At 29.7% G+C, this 25,468-nt stretch overlaps 2 protein-coding genes across 5 annotated transcripts; one reads left to right on the forward strand and one right to left on the reverse strand.

Annotated features, from left to right (window-relative positions):
- The first annotated feature begins 7,982 nt into the window (after positions 1-7,982).
- On the forward strand, positions 7,983-11,299 carry LOC137825219 (Pentatricopeptide repeat (PPR) superfamily protein). Its single transcript, XM_068630892.2, has one exon. The coding sequence runs from the start codon at positions 8,072-8,074 to the stop codon at positions 10,745-10,747; it is 2,676 nt and encodes an 891-aa protein (XP_068486993.1). The 5' UTR covers positions 7,983-8,071; the 3' UTR covers positions 10,748-11,299.
- Positions 11,300-11,962: 663 nt separating this feature from the next.
- LOC137825220 (WPP domain-interacting tail-anchored protein 1) lies at positions 11,963-16,922 on the reverse strand. 4 transcript variants are annotated; one of them, XM_068630894.2, is made up of 5 exons: positions 16,780-16,922; positions 16,010-16,550; positions 14,464-15,617; positions 13,684-13,785; positions 11,963-12,422 (listed from the first exon to the last, which is right to left on the reverse strand). In XM_068630894.2, exons 2-5 carry the CDS (start codon positions 16,509-16,511, stop codon positions 12,234-12,236), a joined length of 1,947 nt encoding a protein of 648 aa, XP_068486995.2. In that variant the 5' UTR covers positions 16,512-16,550; positions 16,780-16,922; the 3' UTR covers positions 11,963-12,233. The 4 variants fall into 4 exon arrangements, with proteins under 4 accessions (XP_068486995.2, XP_068486994.2, XP_090150474.1 ...); XM_068630893.2 differs by having other exon boundaries at positions 16,745-16,915; XM_090294348.1 differs by having other exon boundaries at positions 16,010-16,630; positions 16,745-16,915.
- Between the last annotated feature and the right edge of the window lie 8,546 nt (positions 16,923-25,468).

The raw sequence follows: 25,468 nt of genomic DNA on the forward strand, positions 1-25,468 counted from the left end.
TTTTTAAAAAAAACTACTTCTATAAAGATTGTATTTTAAGTCCTTAAAAAAATAAAAAATAATGAGTTAATTTGTATATAAAAAATGTTTCTTTATATTAATTTAAAAAATTAAAAAATAATTTTAATTTCAAGTGATTTATATAAAATGATAAAATATTTTTTTTTATAATTTTAAAAATTAAAAGATAAAATAATAAAATTAAATATATTAATAAGAATAAAATTAAATTTTTTTTCTTAAAAACATTTATAAAGAGAAATGATCTTATATATTAATTTTGGTTTAACAATTGAAGTGGTAAGAAAAGAGAGAAGAAAGTAGTAGGAGACGATAAAACTGGGGCGCACGATAGAAGTGATGTAGGGTCCACGCTAACAAGCACGCATTGGTGTCTATTGCACCACCCTATTGCCCAACATGTCAAATCAACCACCCAACAAAAATATACTAACTTCTTTTATTCACATTATTTATTTTCAATAATATTTTTTAGAACATAGTCAATGCCACTCTTCTAAGACTTCAATTAAAATGGAATTAAAAAAATTATTCCAATTCAATTCCTAATAAACTATAGATTATCCACTAAATAGATAAATATAAATACTGCTCTGGTTGCTGAGTTTTATAGGGTTATACATGCTATGGAGGAAGCTCAAAAGATGAGGCTTACTAATGTCTGGCTGGAATGTGATTCTGCTTTAGTTTGTGCTGTGTTTACTGCTAAGACAAATGTTCCTTGGGTGCTTCGTAGTCGATGGAATGCTTGTCTTAATTACTGTGGCAAAATTAGGTTTACAGTTACTCATAATTTTCGTGAAGGAAATGTGTGTGCTGATAAGTTGGCTAATTTAGGATTTTTTCATAGAGAATCTTTTCTTTGGTATAATAGGCTTCCACCTTGTCTGTTCTTATAATTCTTTATAAATAGGTATAGTCTACCTATGTATCGTTTTTGTTAACATATGGGTTTTGGTCTAGTCCCCCGTATTTTTGTATTTTTTTTCTTTTTTCTTTTGTTTAATAATACTTTTTTCATGTGATGGTAAATGATTGTTATTGTTGTTACTTGAGGTGTCAGCCTAGCTGAGATCTTAAATGGCATAATGATGTCTAACATGAAAGCTTTTATTTAAAAAAAATAAATAAATATATATATATATAAGTAATATAAGAATAACCTCACATTAATAAAAATATTATCTTATTAAATGAAATTAGTAGGTAAACCTAATTTTACTAATCCTTTGATCCACGTGTTAAATGAATTGGTATGTGAAGTTCAACTTATTTCGACATTACTAAGTACAAAATATCACTTGAATCATACAAATATTATTGTCGCCTTCAAATCACTTTTATTTCTTTTCGTACACACTTTTTAAATGAAAAAAAAGAGTATAATTTGTCAAATTACATTTGCTTGTACTTTTATCTGAAATTTTCAACAAAAAAAAAATTTAATATGAGCATGTGACAATTTGTCTTTAAGTATCTTGGAAAATCAAAGAAAATGACAAAAATGTATATACTGTGGTTAATATTGCACATTTCATTTCATGACTTTATGTTTCACGTTCAATGTACATCACTCAAGCTCTCTAGAAGAAGAAATCACGTTCCACAAAATTTAATCTTACAAAAATAGCTATTATTTTTTCCATAAATACAATATTGCATTTAGAAATTAAGAGTAAGAACAATTTAAATATATATTTATTTTTTTATAATTTATATCTTTTAAAGATAATTAATCTATGTAGTAAAGACTTATACGACACGAACATGGACACGAAGATACGAATAATCTCTAAAATCACACGAATCTATATATTATATAATTATAAATCATATAAATTAACAATAAAGATTTATATGAACAAATATGTTTTAATTTTTTTTTAGCAGAAAGATGTTTATATAAAAATTTATACAATAAATTTGAATTTTTAGAAAATTAATGTATTTCTCATTTTAAAAACTATGTTAGAACGTGTTTGTTAAAAATTCAATAAATAGTTTTCACAAGAATCCAATAAAACTATAAAAACTTCTTAATTTTAATATACTTCTAAATTTCACAAATAACTATAAAATATATAATTAAAATTAAGTTATTATTACATATGATTTTAATGCAAGTATAAATTAAATAATACAATTATTCTTTTATGAATAATATGAAAGAGGGGAATGTGCTTTTGAAATTATAGTGTAATGTTTGTTGTTGTTCCTCCAAACAATGAGTAACCCCAAGCTTACTAAATCAAATATTAATCTCACTCACATAATGTTATAACATTATATTAGAGAATTGATTAAATTATTCAACTTTTTGTTTAAAATTTAAAAATTGGAGGAGTGCCAGTTCATTAAAATATAATTGTGATATATGTCTATTAAAAATAGAGGGAAAGACTAGTTTTATTTAACATGAACTCTTGTAAAGTAAGTGTTTTTTTAAATTTCATTTTAGATTTACCATAAACAGTTTATATTATTATTTTAATTATTGACAATTTTTTCTTTAAAAATATTAAAATTTGTTAAAAACATACTGGTAATAATAATTTTAAAAAAAAAATTAAGTAAAAACATTTGATTTAGTTTATATTAAAAATATAAAAAAATATATCACATTTATATTAATATATATATGAAATTGTAAAATCATTTCATTCATATTTAAAACCTAATATATATATATATATATATATATATATATATTAAAAGGTGTTGAATATCCCACGTCAATTAGAGATTAGATTATTTCATAGTATATAAGTAGGTGAACTTCACCTCACGAGCCAGTTTTATAGGATTTGTTGAGTTAGACTTAAAGTAGACTTTGTAATATGGTATCAGAGCCATTTAAACTAAATAGCACGCAGAAGCAACACATATCTTATTATTATATTTTATTTTGGTACTGAAATATAAAAATCATCTTACTGCTTTCTGTATATTTTTAATGTAAATTGACATATTAATAAACAACTCATACTCCTTTACATTTTGCGGGATCATCAATGCGTATAATTTATGCTAAACTTTGTGAATTATTTATGATTGAGTTATTTTTAGCATATTATTTTGGTTTTGTGGGGTATCTCTTTGTTTTTCTTTTCCCTTTCTTTTGGTTTAGGGGTAGATATATAGTATAGGGAAGTAGCAACATGGCCTGCTGGTGCTGTCACATGAAATCATGCGTGTGCACCCCACTACCCCAACCCATAATAAAAATATTATTAACTATTATTAATAGTAGTAGAGTTAAATATGTTTTTTCATTTTTATTAATCTTTTGTTAAATTTTTTTACAAGATAAATAAATTTTCAAAAATGAGCCACAATATTAAAATATTCTATATTTATTATATGAATGATATAATATTATAATATAATTTTCATTGTTAAAAAAATACTCATAATAACATATTCTAATACTTTCTTTTTCTTTACCACAAATACTTTGAGAAAAAAAAGTTTAAAACCTTATTATTATTATTATATATTGTGGTTGAACATGACAAGAAGGGTGAGATTTGAACAAATATATGGCTACCCATATAATTTTTCTATGATCAAATCAATCCATCTCTTTGTTGACATGAATAAAAATAGGGGAAGCACGAGAACACTTTGTAGAAAGCAAAAAAACACCATTTTACACGTTCAAATTGAAGAAGAGAATCAGCACACATAATGATTGAAATAGGAAAGGAGTACAATAATAGTACTTCAATATTTCACTGCCCCTTCGACACGTATCATCACATTTCTAAACAAGAATCTCATCAACATCCTCCATTGCTGATTTCATGAACCAGACTTTGAGTCTTTATCTCCTTTCACTACCCAAAAGCATTCAATTCAGATATTTCATTGCCCTCGTTTTACTTGCACGTACAATAATCTATCAGATTACGTACTTCTTTTTTTTCTTTGCCCACTCACACAAATCTAGAGTGATAAGAAAGTTAGTGGTTCAAGTTTTTTGCAAATGGGGGTGTTGTATCTCCAACTTTCTATTGGACATATCAATAAGAAGTTGTTATTATGTTATTGCTGTGTTGCTGTTGATGTTGATGATGTTGCTGCTCTGTCAGTTGTCGTAGATTATCCAACCACAATTTCACACACTCTTGCCATGTGTTAAGCAGCAATTTCGGACTTGTGTGTAATTTAATATTATGTTTTTGTTAATACTTGGCTGAGTGCAGTTTAACATCTTCCACTAAACTACTTTGATTCCCTAACACAATCATATGGCACTGCATTCACCTCTAATCAATTCAGCTCCAAAGTGATCAATTTAATAATTTAATCAGCCACTAGAAAACAGAGGGCATGGTAGATATTTTTTAGTCTTGCAGAATTATAAAATTATGCAGAAACTTAGGTCTCCATAGTGACATTAAAACTTGTAAACAAACCATTTAGAAAGTACTTGCACACTATTGAAGTGGATCAGTGCTGCAGAGAATGAGAAACCAGCTTTTAAATATGGATAAAGCAGAGGTTAAAGCTGAAGTTCATTACACAGAAATTAATAATATAAGAATGTTGGAGATCCATCGACTAGAGTTTATGATATTTCATAGTATATAAGTGGGTGCAACCGATTTTATGAGGTTGGTTAGACTTAAAGTCCACCAGAGTCATCTCGAACCTATCCTAACGATTGTTTGTTAACCTTATCAGGTCACCTACTATCGGGCCGTTATCGAACCATCCATATTATATTACCCCTCACGAGTCCTCACTTTTGGTGTGAGGGGTGTATATTGAAGATTTCGAATCAACTAGAAATTTGAGTATTTTATAAGGTTGAGTTAGGTTTAAAGTTCACCTCTTAATAAAGAACAATAACAACATCAACTTTAGCCATTAGATGAAGCAAAGAACTTATTATTAAGAAAACTAAAGCAGATGATTTATATCTGTTAAATATGTGATTAGTTGTTTCATCTTCAAGTTCTTGTATATAGAATAACATATCTGTCCAGAAAAATCACTCTCTTAAATAGATTACCTGAAAAGAAGCATGTTGCATAATCTTTCACTCATTTCTCTCCAAACATTAGATGGCACACCTAACTTAATGCCATCATAGCACAGAATTATTAGTATGTGATATGCTGAGATATGCACCCTCTTGAGGCTTTTCTTTTGTTGTTTGTTTTAGACTAGCACTCTCTTTTATGCTTCTGATTTTGTTTTTATCTGTCCTCCCTTCCAACATTATCTTTGATGATTCTGCAATCAGCTTGCCAAATTGTTCAAAATCCAGTGCCTCATTGACCAGAACTTCTTGTCTTGACATCACTCTGAATAAATAGCAGAAAAGGTGTCACAATGATATTGGCCAAGGGGATAAAGCCTTTTGCCTAATGTCTAAAAGTGGATAAACTTACATAATTAATGTATTTTATTTACAATAATAATACATATCATTCATGGTATAAAAAAAATGTATTTTCATATTCTCATTTTACCACCAAAAATTAATTATTGGTGGAGTGCATTATTATTATGCAAATTGGTTATTGGTGGGCTATACTATACCCTGCTTTTCTTGTATACAAAAAAGATTCCTCACAAATAGGTTGGACATTTACATTGATGCTACTAGATTGTGTTGGCTTAAGCCTGCTTTGTGGAGTTTCAAGACTGACCCATGTAGAGAGCAGAGTTAACCGGTGTTGTCAATGTTATGTTGGGTGTGCTATAAAATGGTGAAGTGGAAGTGGGGGCTAATGTACCTGTAAGGTAAGACAAAAGGGGTAATCAGAAACATGTGTAAGCCAAAATTAACAAAGAAATGAGTGGAACAACATATTATGAATGATCCGATAACGGTTCTGATAGCGGGTGATCTAATAAGTCCACTAAAAACTTAAACTTTAAATGATTCTAATATCAAATTAAAAAGTCGATTTTAACTCTAATTCAATTTTATAAAATTTGCACTCACTTATATATAATAATAAAATATTTTTAAATGTGGATCTAAAAAAAAAAACTAAATAAAAGTGACACTATTGAGAGACCATCCTTGCATATGAGTTTCAAAACTAGAATGATTGAAGTAATAATGATTCTTAGTCCCCACTTACTCTTTAAAGAATGATTTGGAAGGAAAGGGGCATGGTACTTGGTAGAAATGGTGAACCAAAGGCACTCTGAAGGGCCACACAAAGCAAGGTTTCTCTAGAGGGAATGAGTGCTCTCTTTTATTGCTATTGTGGACACTGTGGAATCAGAGAATTAATGAAGTTATGAAAGTGACAACATTGCTTTGTTTTCCTTTCTCCTCCCTAGTGTGCTCCATTTTTCATAGTGAGAAAAGGTTTAATAAATCTAAAAAGTGGATACATGGGTGAAGTAAATCCACCACAAGATCTCATAATGCACAACTCTCACTTTTTTTGTTTGCATATATATTATGTAACTGGTATACCCAACTATCACGGTTCTTGGATTCTCTGCAGTAAAAAGTGACAGCCATTTTAATCTCAACCTCAAGAACATTTTTTCAAGTTTATGCAACAGGTCAAGACCTTCACATTCACTTCCACCAATCAAAGAAAGAAAATTAAATTAACTTTGCAGGTAAATATACAGGAATAATGGTCGAAGATCACACGTCGACTAAAAATTACTATATTTTATTTTTTATGATACAAATCTTAACTAAACTTAAAAACTTCATAATAATATTCTTAAATATACTTATTATAACTAATAAAAGAAGAGGATGTGCATCTTATAATGAAGATCACACATCGACTAGAGATAAGGACATTTCATTGTATATAAGTGGTGCAAACCTCAACTTTCTGAGTCGGTTTTATGAAGTTGAGTTAGACTTAAAGTTCACACTGTAACATCCTACCACTTGTTTAGTGACACATTACTATGTCTTTTTTATTAATCTTTTTAATACCTATAAAAGTAAATATAAAATGAAAAACTGCATTTAATATCTTCAAAATGTAAATGTTCATTTTTATGCATTTAGTTTATAGAAGAATTAGTAAGAATATTATTACAAAAATTATATTTTCAAATGACAAAAAAAAAAGTTCAATAATTTTGTTGATACACAGTTATAAGACAATAGTAACTTTATTTCCATAGATTTTAGGCTTGACTTTTTTTTTAGGAAAACAATTTATTTTTCTAGTAGATAAACCTTTTGTAACACTCCAAAGTTTTCACATACTGTCATCATAGTGGTATATCATAGAATATAGTATTCATATTATTCAATACAATAGATATGAACTAATTTATAAAAGAAACATCAATATCAAAACTTTGATAAGACTATATTGTTATATAATAGTTATTATTTAAATATTATAGTTGAATACATTAATACTGATAGATTACATATTTGATTAATTTTATTGTTTTTAAATACTTTTTTTATGTTACTTTGTATTTTTTAAATTTATTCTTACTTTATTTTAAATATTTGATGTCGAGGTAAAAATAGGTTGTTCTTACTTTATCTAAAATTTGGAATCGAAATATTTTAATATATAAAATTAATAATTAATATATAATATGAAAAATTGATAGCAATTAAAAGTAATATATACTAAGTAAAATAATGAAAATATCCTCAAAATATATTTTTATTAATGAAATTTATATAAAATACCATAGACACAGTTTAGCTGAGTCATTTGCAATAATAAATTGTTTTAACTTATAATTTTTCTTAAAAAAATTAAGTTAATAAGGCTAATTTAACATTTTTCATCACCAACTTTTAATGAAAATATTGTGATATATTATAATTACTATAAAAAAATAAGTAAAACACTACCAAAAAATGAAAAAAAAAAAACACAATATTGAAAGGAAAAAAAAGTATGATTAAATTGCAATAGTGTTTTAAGGGTGATAATCCTCTTTTCTTTGGCCTAATAAGTTTATTTTGTAAGAATCATCTCTTATAAAAACACCAAAATATGAGAGGAACCGATTCATTGTTTTGTTTTGAAGTGTGAAAATCCCGCGAACTTATGCATAGTACTGTTGCAGTAGTGAATAGATGTTACAGCGTACTGTGTTTTGTGGACTTTGTGTTGCAAGGCTCAAAGCTTCTCCATCAATATCACTCATCAAAACCCTGTCACCTTATGCATTTTGTACTCTTTCCTCAACCCAAATGACCCCAACCAAGAAATTAACATTTTCCCATATTTTCCAAAAATGTTCCAATTTTAAAGCTCTAAATCCTGGCAAACAAGCCCATGCCCAGATGATTGTAACTGGTTTTGTGCCTAACATCTATGTTGCCAACTGCTTGATTCAATTCTATTGCAAAGGTTCCAATATGGGATATGCATTCAATGTGTTTGACAGAATGCCTGAAAGGGACGTAATCTCTTGGAATACTATGATATTTGGGTATGCTGGAGTTGGGAACATGGGGTTTGCACAGTCTTTGTTTGACACAATGCCTGAAAGAGATGTGGTTTCGTGGAATTCTTTGCTCTCTTGTTATTTACATAATGGTGCTAATCGAAAGTCAATTGAAATTTTTGTCAAGATGAGATCACTTAAAATCACACTTGACTATGCTTCATTTGCTGTTGTTCTGAAAGCTTGTTCAGGTATTGAAGACTATGGTTTAGGGCTTCAGGTGCACTGCCTTGCAATTCAGATGGGTTTTGAGAATGATGTGGTGACAGGTAGTGCTCTGGTAGATATGTACTCAAAATTTAAGAAACTGGATGATGCTTTTAAGGTTTTCCGTGAAATGCCAGAGCGAAATTTGGTTTGCTGGAGTGCTGTAATTGCGGGCTATGTTCAGAATGACCGGTTTATTGAAGGACTAAAATTGTTTAAGGATTTGCTGAAAGTAGGTATGGGGGTGAGTCAATCAACCTATGCTAGTGTATTCAGATCATGTGCGGGATTATCTGCATTTAAATTGGGTACACAGATGCATGGTCACGCTCTAAAGTCTGATTTTGGATATGACAGTATAGTTGGAACTGCCACATTGGACATGTACGCAAAATGTGGCAGAATGTCTGATGCCTGGAAGGTATTTAACATGTTGCCTAGTCCTCCTCGGCAATCTTATAATGCCATTATTGTTGGATATGCTCGGCAAGATCAAGGTTTTAAGGCTTTAGAGATTTTTCAGTTTTTACAGAGGACTTATCTTGGCTTTGACGACATTAGTTTGTCCGGTGCTTTGACTGCTTGTTCAGTGATCAAAGGTCATCTGGAGGGAATCCAGCTACATGGATTAGCAGTCAAATGTGGTTTAGAGTTTAATATTTGTGTTGCGAATACAATTTTAGACATGTATGGCAAGTGTGGAGCTCTGATGGAAGCTTGTTTAATATTTGACGAGATGGAGAGAAGGGATGCTGTGTCCTGGAATGCGATCATTGCAGCTCATGAGCAAAATAAAGAAATAGATAAAACACTTTCACTCTTTGTTTCAATGCAGCGATCAGCAATGGAACCTGATGATTTTACTTATGGTAGTGTTGTAAAGGCATGTGCTGGTCAGCAAGCTTTAAACAATGGTATGGAGATCCATGGAAGAATTATTAAGTCTGGGATGGGGTTAGACTGTTTTGTTGGAAGTGCACTTGTTGATATGTATAGCAAGTGTGGGATGTTAAAGGAGGCAGAAAAGATCCACGACAGACTGGAAGAGCAAACAACTGTTTCCTGGAATTCGATCATCTCAGGATTCTCATCACAAAAGCAAAGTGAAAATGCTCAGATATATTTTTCTCAGATGCTGGAAATGGGTGTAATACCTGACAACTTTACATATGCTACAGTTCTTGATATTTGTGCTAACATGGCCACCGTAGAACTTGGAAAGCAGATTCATGCTCAAATTTTAAAGTTACAGTTGCATTCAGATGTGTATATTGCCAGCACACTTGTAGATATGTATTCAAAGTGTGGAAATATGCAGGATTCCAGGCTAATGTTTGAGAAGGCACCAAAGCGGGATTATGTGACTTGGAGTGCCATGATTTGTGCATATGCATACCATGGTCTTGGAGAAGAAGCCATTAAATTATTCGAGGAGATGCAGCTTTTGAATGTGAAACCAAATCATACAGTTTTTATTTCAGTCCTCAGAGCTTGTGCACATATGGGTTATGTGGACAGAGGGCTACACTACTTTCAGAAAATGCTTAGTCACTATGGTTTAGATCCCCATATGGAGCATTATTCATGTATGGTAGATCTATTAGGGAGGTTAGGCCAAGTAAATGAAGCTTTAAAGCTTATTGAAAGCATGCCTTTCGAGGCTGATGATGTAATATGGAGAACTTTGCTCAGTAATTGCAGGATGCAAGGGAATATAGAAGTTGCAGAAAAAGCAGCCAGTTATTTATTGCAGTTAGACCCCCAAGATTCTTCAGCGTATGTTCTTTTATCTAATGTATATGCTAACGCAGGGATATGGAGTGAGGTTGCAAAAATAAGAAGTATAATGAAGAGCTGTAAGTTAAAGAAGGAGCCAGGCTGTAGCTGGATTGAGGTAAGAGATGAGGTACACACATTTCTTGTTGGAGACAGAGCACATCCAAGATCTGAAGAGATATATGAGCAGACTAATTTGCTTGTGGAAGAGATGAAGTGGGCTGGTTATGTTCCATATATTGATTTCTTACTTGATGAGGAGGTGGAAGAACAGGATGTTTATGAGGGGCTTAAAGCTACCATTTGTAGTGTGAGATAATAATGTAGGAAATATTTCAAATGCTGCTCACAATGGCTTAATGAAGACTCCTCTACACTCATGGTTCATGAGTTGTGCTGTTTCACATGCTGAAAATGGTCCATGTTCCCCTGCATTGGATAGTGCTCTGGGATAATTAGACCCTCAACTTGGCTCCTCTTAAGGGACATCAAGAGTTTGGTGAGTTTATCCAGCAATCTGAGCACCTCAAACATACATTCGTCATTCATTCATATTCGTTGAGACAAGTACACAGTTGAATTTGATATGGAGAAGTTCTAAGCATGTGATAATCTAAATCTAAAGAAATAACATGTAATTAGAGTCCTCAGATGTTCTTCACTTGATTCATAAACCATGAGATCATTATGAACAGATTCACGCAACCATCAAATGAGTATGAGACTGGTGGAAAGATGTATCTCGGTCCTTGTTTTAAGTGGAGGAAACTTACTGATACTCTAGCTATACTAAATAACTTGACAGATCACGCAGTGTTCTAGCACAGAATTTTAATGAGTTGCAAATAGAACAAGTTCATAATTTTGTTCAGTGTTCTCTCTCTCTCTCTCTCTCTCTCTCTCTCATTCTCACTTACTCACCCAATTGTGGGGGTGCAGGTTCAAACATGGGGGGGTACAGGAAGTACAAGCCCGAGTATAATTGTTATGCAGCAAGTCCCTAACGAGAGCGTGGATCATAAGCCCATAAACAAACAACAAATTAAAGGTGTTTCTTCTTGCACCCATCAAATTTATCCTGCACCCCATCAATTTCCGAAAATACTGTTTTACCTTATTTTTCCTTTTTTTCTAAAATTACTTTTAGATTATTTTTTCTGAAATTCATAAATCATAGTCTGGAATCCAGAAAAACCTTCCAAAATGATAACGAATCAAATGGACATCATTTCACCTAATTGAAATTTGACAGTTTGCAGGAAGAAACGCCCAAATTAAAAGATGGTTCTTTTAACTATGAGCACCTACCCAGATGAAGCACCAGAGTTGGTAATGGCAAATTACGATTTCTCTTCGTCAGACCTCAGATTAGAACCACTTGTTTTACTGTTAATGTTTTTTACGCCTTGAGACAATAAAGTAAATACCTTTTCTAACAAGAATTCAAATACTGATGAGTTACATTAAAGATAACTAAAATATTCTGCTAGACTCAACTTAATCCACAACTCTTAAGAAAAGGATCCACAAGCTATTTAAGAAAAATAGTCCATCATATGCATTATACCAAGTATAATCTCAAAACTAGTTACAAGAGAGAGGATCATATCAACCATGATCATTTTCTCCGTTAGTACAAAACTAGATTACAACACAACAACTTGCACTAAAACCTACAGTGTCAATGGCCTTCTAAGTTGTAACCTATACTGACCCGAGTATTTAAGGTTAGGGTCCCATTCCTCCACACCTCATTATTCCCCTCCTAGATCCCAAAAGCAAGGGGGGGAAATCTGACTATTCATTCAAAAATTGACATCAACATTCAGATAAGTCACAGCCGAAAACACTAACACAAGCACTGATAACATGAATAGGTGCTTAAAATTAAGAACTCCTGCATCTATTCTCCTCACAGTATCAGCATCTGGTAGAGTATCTGCAAACTTTACTTCATTATCATTTGTGGATGAATTTTTCCAAGTCCTGTCCACCTGAATAAGGAAAATAGGAGCAACGATTAGAACATTGATCTGTTGACATTATTCTTCTATGTGCTTTAATTTATTTTAAATGTTTATATCATCTTTTATCCAAGTCCTCATATCTGTGAACTTGTTATAAACTTCAGAAAGTAGCTTGACAACAATGATTAAATGCTAAGTTTACTCTTTTAATGTATATAACATAATTTAATGTAAGATAAGATAACATAGTTCCCTCCAAAATAGATTAAATACGGTAAGTGGAAAAAATGGAAACTAGAAGTGAAATAATCGGAGACCTAATGACATTTCAGTGTCAAGTCTTTCTCTTTGGATCAGAATGCAACCAAGAGATAAAAACAAGATAATATCATAATGTGAATTGTATTTATTTTCTATCTGCAATGTATTGCAGAGGAAGAGGAGTCTAAACAAATAGAAAGAAGTAACATTTTTTGTCTTGAAAAAAGTAAATTCCCTACAAAGCCACTAGTAATGGTATCAACAACAATTTGACATATCCTACCGGCACACCTTAAAATCAAACATAAGTCAATATTAAAAGGGTGTTTTTAATATAAACTAGGAGCCTTGATGCAAGCCATGTCTAATAGTATTTTCTATCAAGTACAGTCACAGGCCGAAATGTTCCCGTGATCTTCCAACCCCACCCACAAATAGAGCAAAAAGTGTTCACACACCCATTATCAGTGTATATTTCTTATAAATAGCGAGAAATCATTATGGCATGTTTTAAAGATTTCACATCCCTTCTACATTGGATGAAAAAATTTTGTCAACCACCCCGCCAACAACAAACAAAAAAAAGGGCTATAAACTGCTAGCTCCTACATACCAAAAATAAATTTAAAAAAAAATCAGTCCAGCACACACCAGATTCATATACAAAATATTGCTAAAGCCTTGTAGAAGTAATAGTACTATCCAAAAACCAGTAAATCCACTCACCCTGATCCCCAAAGCCGTCTTCATGTCATAAAAATAATCATTACTTCAGCAAAACCGTTTTTTTTTCTATCAACATTATGCTTTTGAAAATAGTTTTATTTGACATTTGTTTCCCTGAGAAAGCAGGTAAATTTGTCCTCTTGTAGTTTTTTCAAGTAGACAACTGTTATCCAGAAAATCCTTTCAGAAAATGCTTTTTTAAGAAAAGTTAATCTTTTAAGTTGACTTGCTCAGGAGATTTTTGAACATCAACCATATGCAAAAAAATAAAAAACAAGTTAATAAAGTCAGAAGTACCAACCTGGTGACCAGTTGTTGAAGTCACACTAACTTCTTGAGGATACGTATTTGGTTGCTTTAGCTTCACAACCAATATTTTGTTCTCACTTGCTAAGGAAGACAGCTGCAGACAAAGTACAACAATTTCAACTAACCATAAACTGGTATAGTAAAGCCCACAAAAAATCCAGTATACATTTTGCTAAGATTGAGTTCTCAATACCAAAAGATTTTCCCTTTCGAATACCTCACATTTCAACACATGATTCAACATTTTCAATCAGATTTGTTTCGAAGTCCCTCTGCTTTGTGTTTTTTCTTTTTAATTACCCCTTCAATCAAGGTGACTTAAATGATTTTGAAAAAAAAAATGCATCCCAATAGTCAAGTAAACTACTTTTCAATTAAGTTTCTCTATGTATAAAAAAGAAAATGGGAACAAGTCTATTCACGAATAAGATATTACTAGTACAAGTTTAAGGCTTAAGTGGAAAACTAAAGGAAGGGAGAAAGAGTCATGCTTGTTCGGTTGTTCAATTGGTATTTACAAACTGACCAAAAAATAAAAGCATCACATACTCCTCGAACATAGTTATATTCATACAAACCCAGTTATTATACAATGCACATTAATTGAATCCAGTTAAAATCCTAACTGTTTCTGTTGATAAATGAGCAAGAAACACTTAAATTAAACTTCATACCGTGCAGACTAAAGACCTAGAAGCCTATAAACAATATCTTCCATCTCAGATCCAGACGGTTTTGTTATTTCGTAGCCTTTCAAAAACCTGATTTTTACCTGCTTATTAAGACGCTCTCTCTCAACAGCCAGCTGCATGACCAAACTTTTGAAAACTTTGGTCCGCTTTCCAATATCCTTTGCAGATGACACTTTTGCTTCCTCCACTTGGTGTAGTGATCCTTCCAAGCAGCGCAATCTGCTCCTTAAGAAGCTTAGTTCCTCGTTTAAATCAGTATTAGATTCAGATAATATGATGCATTTATCCTCTGCACTGTCAGCCCGGTTCTCCGCTTTAGAGACTTTTGACTTAAGATCCTTTATCACTTGCTCCATATCTTTAATTGTGGAATGCAACATACTTTGCTTCTCCATACTAGCTTCAGCAGATGCTACAGCATGCTGCAGCAGTAAATCAGATTCCTTTAGTCGCCTCTCAAGTGACTCTACCCTCTCAGATTTGCCAGCACTATCTTTCAAAAGAGCTATCTGCCTGTTGAGTTCATCATTAGCCTCTGCTAATAACTTACAATGTGCTTCTGCGGTATTAGCCCGCCTTTCTGCATTAGATATATTTTCTTTCAATTCAACAATAATGCCTTCCGTCTCTCTCACTTCAGAACACAAAATAGTATACTGTTTCTGATATTTATCAGCAGATGCTTTCACATTGATTAGCTGGCTTTCAGATTCTTTTAGCTGTTTCTCAAGTGAACACACCTTGTCCCTTGAAGTGACAACCTCAGAATTGGCAAGAACTAGATTACCATTCAACTGCTCAATCTTGTCTGAAGTAACATCCCTCTCTTTCAATTGTTCCAGAGAAGTTTCAAGCTTAGTTCTGAGCAATGATTCACGCTGACTTAAACCATTCAAATTGAACTGAGAAATCTGGAGTCTACCCAACAGCTCTTTTGAAATTCCTGTCAGTATCTCACGTGTATTATCTGCCTCAAGCCATCTTTTCCAAACATCAGTTGCTTCTTCCTCCGCGAGACCTAGCTTTTGTTCTAAAGAAGCCATCCTTTGATTTAGATTTTCTTGAATTTGCCTTGAATCAAATAAATTCTTCTCAAGTTCCATTTCTTTTGCTAAAGATTTCTCTAGCATCCTCAGAACAAGTCTATGTTGCTCAGGTGTGTGCATGGTTAGTACTGGGCCTACAATTAAAGATTCATCATCCTCTAGGATGATTTCACCATCTTCAATATTTGCTGTTGTAGTTACAAAAAGGTAAAAAACATTCATCAGAAATGGAGAATTATTTAGACAAAGATATTCTTATTGATCAAACATTCATCATGAGTCAGCCATCTTTAGCCAGCAACTCCAATTTTCCTCATAATTTTTTCTTCTAATAAAAGAGGAAATCCATTAATGCACGAGGAGTTCCCACTTCATTACACAAACAATTTCACGTGAAAATGGAAGTGGACCCCTCCGCGCCAGAATATGGGGACAGACATAAAAGATTTCTTAGAAATACCCTTTTCTTACAACTTAAAGAAAACGACAAAATCATGAAATAAATAACGTCAGGCAATCAATGTGCCACCAAAAAATAAAATCTACATAAATGAAGCAATCAATGAGATTCTACACATACCATTTCCTCCCCACTTATAAGAAGACAAAGTTCTCTCAAAAATAGCACATAGTTTCTTAATCTCTGAAAACTGCTCCTCGGACTGCTTCAAACATTGCTCAGAATCAAGCAAATTGTCTTGCCTGGGCTTGCAAGAAGCCACCCTCTCACCAGCATCAGCAATCTCAGCATGAAGGGTGTCCAAGAACCTATCCAATTGCACAACCTCAGAAGCCAACACCCCACATAACAGGTCAAACTCAAGAAACTTCCCAACACAACCCACGTCCACATCATTGTCTTCTCTGTCCAAAACAGAGCCCTCCAATTCAACCCCGAGAGTTTCCAACTGCATCACAAAATTGCTCAAGTTTGCAACTTTCTCAGAGAAACATGCCAGATCCAGTTCCAGCCCATCGAGCACGGTTACTAGGTCATCACCCAGATCCCCAGCTGCTTCTCCACTGGAAGGAACACCTCCAAGATCAATATCAACTGTGTCTTTAGCACTTTGAGTGTCCATTGTTCTAATCTAACACTTCAGCACTTGTTGCTCTGGAACCTGGTACATAACCCAAGTATTAAAATTCAAAAAGATCATATATTTAAGCCACGAAATTGAATATAATCCATTGCAGCCACCTGGGGGATAGAATTTGGAAATTAGAAAGGGATAAGAGAAATGAATGGAGGATGGTAGGTTTGAAGGAACAATTAGAAGTTTTTCCATAATTGAAAAAGGGAATGGAACTATACCAATTGAGAAGTGGGAAACGGGTCGGTTTGGATACCTGAATTGTTGATTTCCTATAACAGAGACAGTTGCACCGTAACCACAAAACCATAAACTTCCCCTTCAATCACACGAAAACGTTTCTTCTTCGCGCGTCACCTTTTTTTAGTTCACTCACCAAATGTTCTTGTGCCACCTCCATATATTTTTTTTCACCCCTATATAAAATAAGGAAATTACTTTTTTATCCTTATTCCACTTTCATAGGTTTATACAGAAGCAATTTTAAAAAATTATATATATTTTGGATTATATTAATTGAAAGTTAATCTCAAATTCAGAAATATAGCTTACACATTATAATTCGAAATATATTTTTAAAAACTGATATTTTATATTATATAATCTAAAAATCTAGATTTGAGAGTAACTTTCGAATTATGTAATCTCGACACACATATAAAAAAAAATTCAATTATATAATTCGGAAACTAATATCATATTAAAAAATATTTTTAGATTATATAATCCAAAAACTAATCATGTATAAAAAAAAAACTTCGGATTACATAATCCAAAAGCTAATCATGTATAAAAAAAAGACTTCGGATTACATAATCCAAAACCTAATTACAAATTTGAAAAAACTTTGATAAATCATAATATTACATAACGATATTTTTTAAATTAAAATTTGTTTGGAAGTGTGAGAAAAACATATGAAGAGGTTAATGAAGAATGAGTGAACCACAAAACCTAGTGGCAAGGTGTTTTTTTTTTTTTTTCAAGATTAATTTGGGCAAACTCTTTTCCTTTTTTTAGGGATTATAGGAAAATTTACTTGTACATCTTTATTAATACCAAGAACAAAGTGTTACTTTTATATCAATGACTCATTAGTACCCACTAGTATAACCTTTAGCCTAGAAAACTTTTACCTCCACTTGCAATATTATTTTGGTATTTTTTATTAATATCATATTGCAATTCAACTTAATCCATTTTATAAGACGATGAATTCAATTATTAAAGATAGAGCTTTTTGAGTGAATTATGCAAAATTAAAAAACATACATAATTAGTCATAATGCATATCATTTCAATTTTATACTAGTACATGATATTTTATGTCTACATGCAATTTTAAATAATACTTAATTTCTTAAATAAATGTATTAGTTAGTAATTAAAGTTATAAATAAGTTACACACACTTACATTTTTTTTTAGAAAGATTAACTATGTCCCCGTGAGATGTAATATGAAAACATATAAAATTTTACATAAATTTTGTAATTAGCAATTGCTTTGGATATTCGAGTAAGGTGGTAAATATTCACAACTAAATTACTTATAGTAAAGGTTCAAAGGATACCTATGATTTTCCAAAAAAAAAAAAAGCACCCTAGACAAATTTCTTGTTTTTCAAACAGAGAAATAAATAAATATTTTATTAATAAGAATTAATTTGCAGAATTTTTCTACTGTAAATTACCTAAAATCTTGATTTTAATCTATAAAAAAATATTTTAATTTATTTTTTCCCATCTTAATTACTTTAGCATTTGTCTCCTGTCAACAAAAGAACATAATTGGTTAACAAATTGTCCGTTTTCGAGTTGCCATCACAGACCAATTCTAATTACACATTTGCTAAGCAAATAACTCTTATAATTAAGCAATATTGGGTTTTTTATATATAAAAAATGATAAATGTTTGAAAAGTTTCTCTATTAAAAAACGTTTTATAATTGAAAAAAAAAAACACTCATAGTTAAATGTATCTACAGTTTCCAAATAAATGTTTATAAATGCAACGTGCCATCATTAAACTATAGATATGCTTAACTTGTCTTAGTTAAATAATCAAAATAAAATTTACTAAAATTAATAAAAGTATAATGATTTCTTATTTATTTAAAAAATATATATTCTAAGGGAGTGTGTTAGATATTGATACATTAACCAATACAATATTATACAATTTATATTATATTATCTAACTCTAATATAATCTCAAACATCACTCCTCTATCATTTTACAAAAAATTATTTCTATACATTTATTTTTTTAAGAATTGAGCTTTAAGCCTAACTCAACCTCATAAAATCGGCTCAATAAGGTGAGGTTTACACCCATTTATATACTATGAAAAACTTTAATCTCTAGTTGATGTGTGATTTCCAACACACCCCTCACGTCGAGACTACCAACTCGTGCGTGGAGATATATGTTATGGGTGGTCCGATAACGGCCCGATAGCGGGTGGCCTGATAAACCCAACAAATACTCGTTATGATAGGTTCGAAATGACTTTAATACCATGTTAAGAATTGTGCTTTAAGTCTAACTCAACCTCATAAAACCGGCTCAATGAGGTGAGGTTTACACCCATTTATATACTATGAAACACTTACCTTTTTAAACAAGTCTAATTAATTAAATGCAGAATGATGAAAGATTATTAATAACAAAATCTGAATTAAAAAAAAAACAGGTTAAATTCTAATTTTATTTTTTATTTACATTTTTGTTGCTCAATTTTTTGTGATTATAGTTCTCTCGAAATTTGAAAATTGGCAATTTTACATTACACAAATATTTTTTAAATATTTTAATTAAGCTTTAAACCTAGTATATTTATTTAAGGTTATATGAAGAAATATATTGCTTAACTAAAACATAAAAAATAAACATACGTAAAAAAGAAGATTACATCTAAATAATATTTTCTCTGAAAAAGTAGAAGGATAAAAATCATGCAATTTTCCAATAAAACATTAGTGTTTTTTTTGTATTGTCTTGTAGAGTATTAACTGTTTAATTGGATTTTATTTACATATTTTTAGTATAAATAATATAATCGATTGTACTTTACCTAGATGTATATTGTACAATATTTTAATTACGTATTATTGTTGTGTAATATTATAGAAGGAATTAATTAATATTAAACGACCCTAGTGTGACCAACAAAATTGACCACTCTAAATTTGTGTACCACCTATGAAGAGAGTCGTGAGAACTTTGAATACCATTTATTCCAATATTTTATTAAAAAGTTATGAATTTGTATAAACAAAAAAATCACACCAAATAGTTTTTGTCTCTAATTATTAATTATAATGGTCCAATATGTAGTGTGACCTAAGCACTAATTGGAATTAATTACACATTTACAAGTAATTAAACAAAATCAAAGTACTGAGAAAATTAAAATAGTTTAAAGTATGTGAAATTACGACCTAAATCTACAAATCTATAAAAGAAAGGGAACTTAATTAATATACCAAAATTAAGATAAAATATTTATTTTATTTTTATCTCTATAAGAGAAAATATATATTTAAAAAACAATTCCTTCAATATTTTTGTATTTTCCATTCTTCTTTATTTATTTATTTTAATATAGTTTAAGTTCATTATTCAAATTTGAATAATTCTTCAAAAGTTTCATTTTAAAAAAGTTGGATTTTCATACACTTTATATTTAGAGAGTTTACTTCTAAATGTTTTAATTTTGAAAGATGGTTGCTTATGGTATGTCAATCAAAAAATTATTATCTAAAACTTCACAAAAACTAAAATTAGTATTATTTTTTATTTTTCATCATTTTTTTTTTATCTTAGTTATATTGGAAGATCTAATAAACCATGAGGTATTTTGAGTCTTATGGGAATACACTCACGTTCTTCTTCTTTCTTGTATTATTCTTTTTCATCTATAAAAACAGGAGACAATCAAATATTTTATCAATAATATTGCTTAATAATAGTTTTTTATGTTGTGTAATTTTTATAGATAACAATTTCAAAAAATATATTTATAATCTAAACATTTAATTGAACTATTTTTTAGAAAAATAAAAATAAAAGTGCAAATAAAAAGTGTGAAATGATTCTAAATAAAAATAGAAGTGTAAATAAAAATTGTGAAATGATTCTAATTAGTTATGTTTGATCGTTATTTTGATTGTAAATCAGATTAATGACCAATTTTTTTATTTATTTTACTGATTATTTTGATGGCGATTAAAATATTTTTTTATATAATAAATTCAGTGTACATTTAAATCCATTTGAGAATATAATTTTATTAAAATCAAAACTTAAAAAGTTTGAAAAATAAAGAGAGAATATAAGAAAACAAATAAGCTAAATAACAACAATAAACACAAACTAAGAGAAAGACAAGAACAATAAACTTTCAAAACTAATGTTATAGAACAAATTAAAAAAATGACTTAAAATACTATAAGAAAATTGAAGTAACAATTATTAAAGAAAAAGATGAATAGAACTCAATTTGCCCTCCTTCACTAGATAATTAAAAAGTGAACATGAATGCTAAAATTAATATTATAGTAAAAATATCTTCATTTTAATGTTAAATAATTATTGAGTTCTTAATCAGCTCGCACACATATCTAAGATTATAGGACATCCACTAAAAACTGGTAAAATTAGGTTTAACTAATCAATGATGCCAAATTATTTTATCATAAACTTGTGGCTGCAATTGCAAGGACTTCAAATTCAAATTCTTGCTCATTAATCATTTTACATCACAAAACACTTTTCTATCTTATTTGTTTGTTTCTTTCCCATTAAACAACCAAAGATCCATGCTCTAAGTGAAAAGACAATATAAATATATTTTAGAGTATGACCAATTAAATTAACATGGATACGCGTATAAATCAATTATAAAATTATTAAAATTTAATTGTTATTTTTACGAATTTTCATCATACCTTATTATAAAAAGCACCGTTACCAATTACAAAAATACAGTCAATAATGAAATAATGACTTATAAGAATTAGGGCTTAGGCAAATTATAACTCCACCTCCATATTTCACAATGCATTTTTATATTAATTATAAAAAGTCAATTTTTTTTTTTTTTTTTAAATAATCTTAAGTGAAAGATAGTTTCACCTTTTAAAATAACTTTAAATGCACTTTCATATTTTTCTTCCACCGTAATACTTTATTTTTATTCCATCCAATCTTTGAAATAGCAGTTTCGTCATTTAAGCTTGTGTGAGAGGGTCGGCGAAAAAAATTGTTGTGTTTAACGATAAGCAAATGAAAACACAACCACCATCAATAAAAACATCACAAAATTTATTTCAACAACCGACGTCTACCACTAGTAACTACAAACAACAATCACCACTTAAGAATAAAGAAAACACAATACTAAAAAGATAAAATGTATCGGTGAGGGTCGTATGACTGATTACATGCCTCGGTCCCACCCTTAGGTCGACCGATATCGTGTAATCCGCAATTAAGAACTAGATAATGCATCTCTAAACGCGGTCCAACTCCCTAATCTAACCCAATAAGGAAAGTCCACTAAAGATAATATAAATAACACATATTTCAATATTCAGGTACGTCATCATCTACAATGCTCTGACAACCAAACGCCGAACATTTATACTAATTTGAACGTCGAAATGCCTTTCGTAGGTACCATCTGAACCCAGATTAAAAGAAGATCGAGAGATGAGTTGAGCAGGAAAGAGCCAACAAAAAAATGAAACTGGAGCAACCTCTGCAAAAAGTACAAAGTTCACGGAAAATTTGCTTTATATCCATTTAATAATTGTGTGTACAAAATTATTTTCATCAATTCAATCATGTTTTATTCTGGGAGCAGGTTAAGAAATAAAACAAAAATAGCATTTTTAAGAAAAGAAAAAAAAAGAATACGGTAGAGTACAAATATGGTGGGGGAGCTGAAAGGTTAGAAAGATTGAAACGTTTCAATTAAAAGTATTGGTCGGTGTCATGGGCCCAACCTTTTTTTGACGACGACAGGTGTGGGCCGTTAGCCCATTGTGAAACGAAAAGTCGTTTTAGTCATATTCACCATCACACATACCTCACTCTTCAAAACACTTTTTTTTCCTTCCAAAACGCACTATTTTCCGCGGCTCACACTTTTCACTTTCTTCAAATGTTTGCAGGTTCTCGCGTTCGTCAAGAACAAATAATTAAAAAGTTTAATATATTTGTTTTCTTTCTCAACATCTATAAATATTTCAATTTTGTCATACCAGTTTCAATGTTATTGATTTAGTCTTTCATGATCAATATAATTCTTTATATTAAAATATTAAATAAATTACAATGACATTATTATATTGATAGTGTAAAGGTTGGATGGTCATCACATGATAAATATTAAACTAAAATAAATAAAAAATAGAATAAGAAAACATTGTATAAGGCCTAATAAATAGGTTAAAAAACGCTCAGGGTATATTTAATAATTGCAGGTGCAAAGAGTAAAAGTCCAATCAATTTAAAATTCAACAAATGAGCACTATAAATAAGTGATATGTTCAAGAGGTAATTGAGTTATTTTCATCTGATAACTAAACAAACTGATTTTGACTCTATTATAAGAACCCTTCAGGTACACACATCCACTTGTGTGCAATCTTTAGTCTAGAAGTCGAGAGTAGAACCTGGCCAAACAAACAAGTGAGAGTCTATATCCAGCAACCAAATATCCGTGAATCCAGTAACCGAAAGTTCAAGATAGTAGTGAGAGACTGAAAAAAAAAAAAAAACTGTTTCTAAGGTCATGTAAAAACAAATATTATTAAAACTACAATAAATAAGTGAACATAAATAAATAAAAAATATTAAAAAATTTGCAATTTCAAAACTGCCCAATTGTTGTTATTTAATTTGTTTTATCATTGAAGTTTTTAGTATTTTTAATTGCAGCTTATATCTATAAAAAAAGGGATTAGTTTGTGTAATTGATTGGTTTTGAAATAGCAACAAAACGACATGAGTTGTAGCAAAGTAGTAGCCACCTTGGTGATGATGATTTTGAAGAATCAAACGAATCTATTTAAGAAACGTATCATAACTTATTTCAATTATCATTTCATACAAGTTATTTTATTTCGCAATATTTTATTAAAATAATTTTCGTACATAACATTATTTATTCATTTGCGACTTAGACTAATTACCAGAAAATATCTTTATTTTATTTCTCAACTTGTCTTTATTTTCTATTTTTTAAATGTTTATGTTTTTTATTTTTATTTCATTGGACAACTGAATCTAGAAAGTTGAATATAAAATAATCGCAAACCCTTGGAAAGAAATATGAAAATATCTCCAGCTGGCATAAATATGTAAATACCTAAAATCCAAACTTTCACAATCTTTCTTAATGTATGCTAAACAGATAATGTTTAGGAAAAAGGAAAAAAAAAGTTTTTTAAATTAAATGAATATAATATTTAAATACTATTTAATGATTTTATTTTAAGTTAATATTAACTTGATATGTATATATCCAGTAAAAATTAATATGTCATTAATTAATGTTTTGTTGATGACATTGTTTTCTTATACTTAGTTTTTAATTAATTTAAGAACGTGAAATAGAAATAGAAATAGAAAGAAGAGAGTAATCTTAATTACTTTTTAATTAATATAAAAAACATTAGATTTCTTAATTTCATGCAAAATAAATGAAGACACTAACTCCATTCCCTTCTCTTAATATGGAAAAATGTTTCTTTCTTAAATTTGCTGTTATTTGTTTTATACTTTGAATTATATATATATATATATATATATATATATATATATAATAAGAAAAATAGTTATACGCAATTCTAAATAGAAAATTATAATAAAAGTATAGTATTATTTTATGTTATTGCGTAATTATAAATATTGTATTATAATAATTATTTAAAATGATTTTTACTAGTTAATATTGTAATGTTTGAAAATATAGTCTTATTGTCTATTTTTTTTTTCCAAAACAATAGTTTTATAATTTTTTTGAACTATCCTCGTATATAATTACGTTAAAAAAGAGACACAATACTAACTGAGAGATTAAATGTAATTTTGTTCAAATCTATATATATATATTTTTCTTTTAAAAAATGAATCAATGTTTCACAAACTCATAAGAATAGTTTTTTACATAATGACTTTCCAAATTAAGTCATAAAAAAAATTAAACTGACTTATGTACTCATATTTTAGTAAAACATTAACTTTTTTCCAAGTTGTCTTCCAATTAATTACCACCTTTTCTGAATTCGTGTCATATATTTATTTATGAAAAAAAATTACAGTAAAATTATTTCAAAGGGTGATATTACGCCATGTGTGTATATATATATTAATTACAACTATAAATGTAACATTTTTTCTAAAAACAATTTTACTAGATTGAATTTCATTGTTTTCATAAATAAATAACATTGATTAATATAGATAAACTGATTAATTTAAAAATTAACAAAAAATAACAACTTAAACATTAGTCAATTTCATTTCTTTTATCTTTTATTTCTGATTTTTACGGTCTTTAGATGTGATGGTTTTCGATTGTTTTATTTTTTTTTAATGACTAAAAAATTTGTAAAAACACTTTGATTATCAAGTTAATCTGGGTATAATATAATCTGGGTATAATATGAAGTGAGTTAAGAGAAAAATTTATTATAAACTTAACTTTCTTGATATTTAAACATTTTGAATGAATCTCAATTGTAATAGATTCGCGGTACATTCAAAAGAACAACTAATCGTTTCTTAATAATAATTTACAATTAAATTAACTTAATTACGTTTAACAATAAATTTACAATCTATATTTAGAATAAAATAGGATTACATATAGTATTACATTTTTTTTTATATTGTCAATTTTATTTTGGTGAAACTAACGTAAGTCCCAACTT

This window comes from Phaseolus vulgaris, chromosome 8 (assembly GCF_051622355.1).
Source record: "Phaseolus vulgaris cultivar YP4 chromosome 8, ASM5162235v1, whole genome shotgun sequence".
Lineage (NCBI taxonomy): Eukaryota > Viridiplantae > Streptophyta > Magnoliopsida > Fabales > Fabaceae > Phaseolus > Phaseolus vulgaris.

Bases quoted from the DNA above. Each gene is read 5' to 3' on its own strand.
- LOC137825220 (XM_068630894.2), bottom strand. From the start codon at position 16,511: ATGGACACTCAAAGTGCTAAAGACACAGTTGATATTGATCTTGGAGGT. The intron at 15,618-16,009 runs GTATGTGTAGAA...TAACTACAACAG, and splicing joins TTATAAGTGGGGAGGAAATG to CAAATATTGAAGATGGTGAA. The intron at 13,786-14,463 runs GTAAAAATCAGG...CTTTGTCTGCAG, and splicing joins GAGAGCGTCTTAATAAGCAG to CTGTCTTCCTTAGCAAGTGA.
- LOC137825219 (XM_068630892.2), top strand. From the start codon at position 8,072: ATGTTACAGCGTACTGTGTTTTGTGGACTTTGTGTTGCAAGGCTCAAA.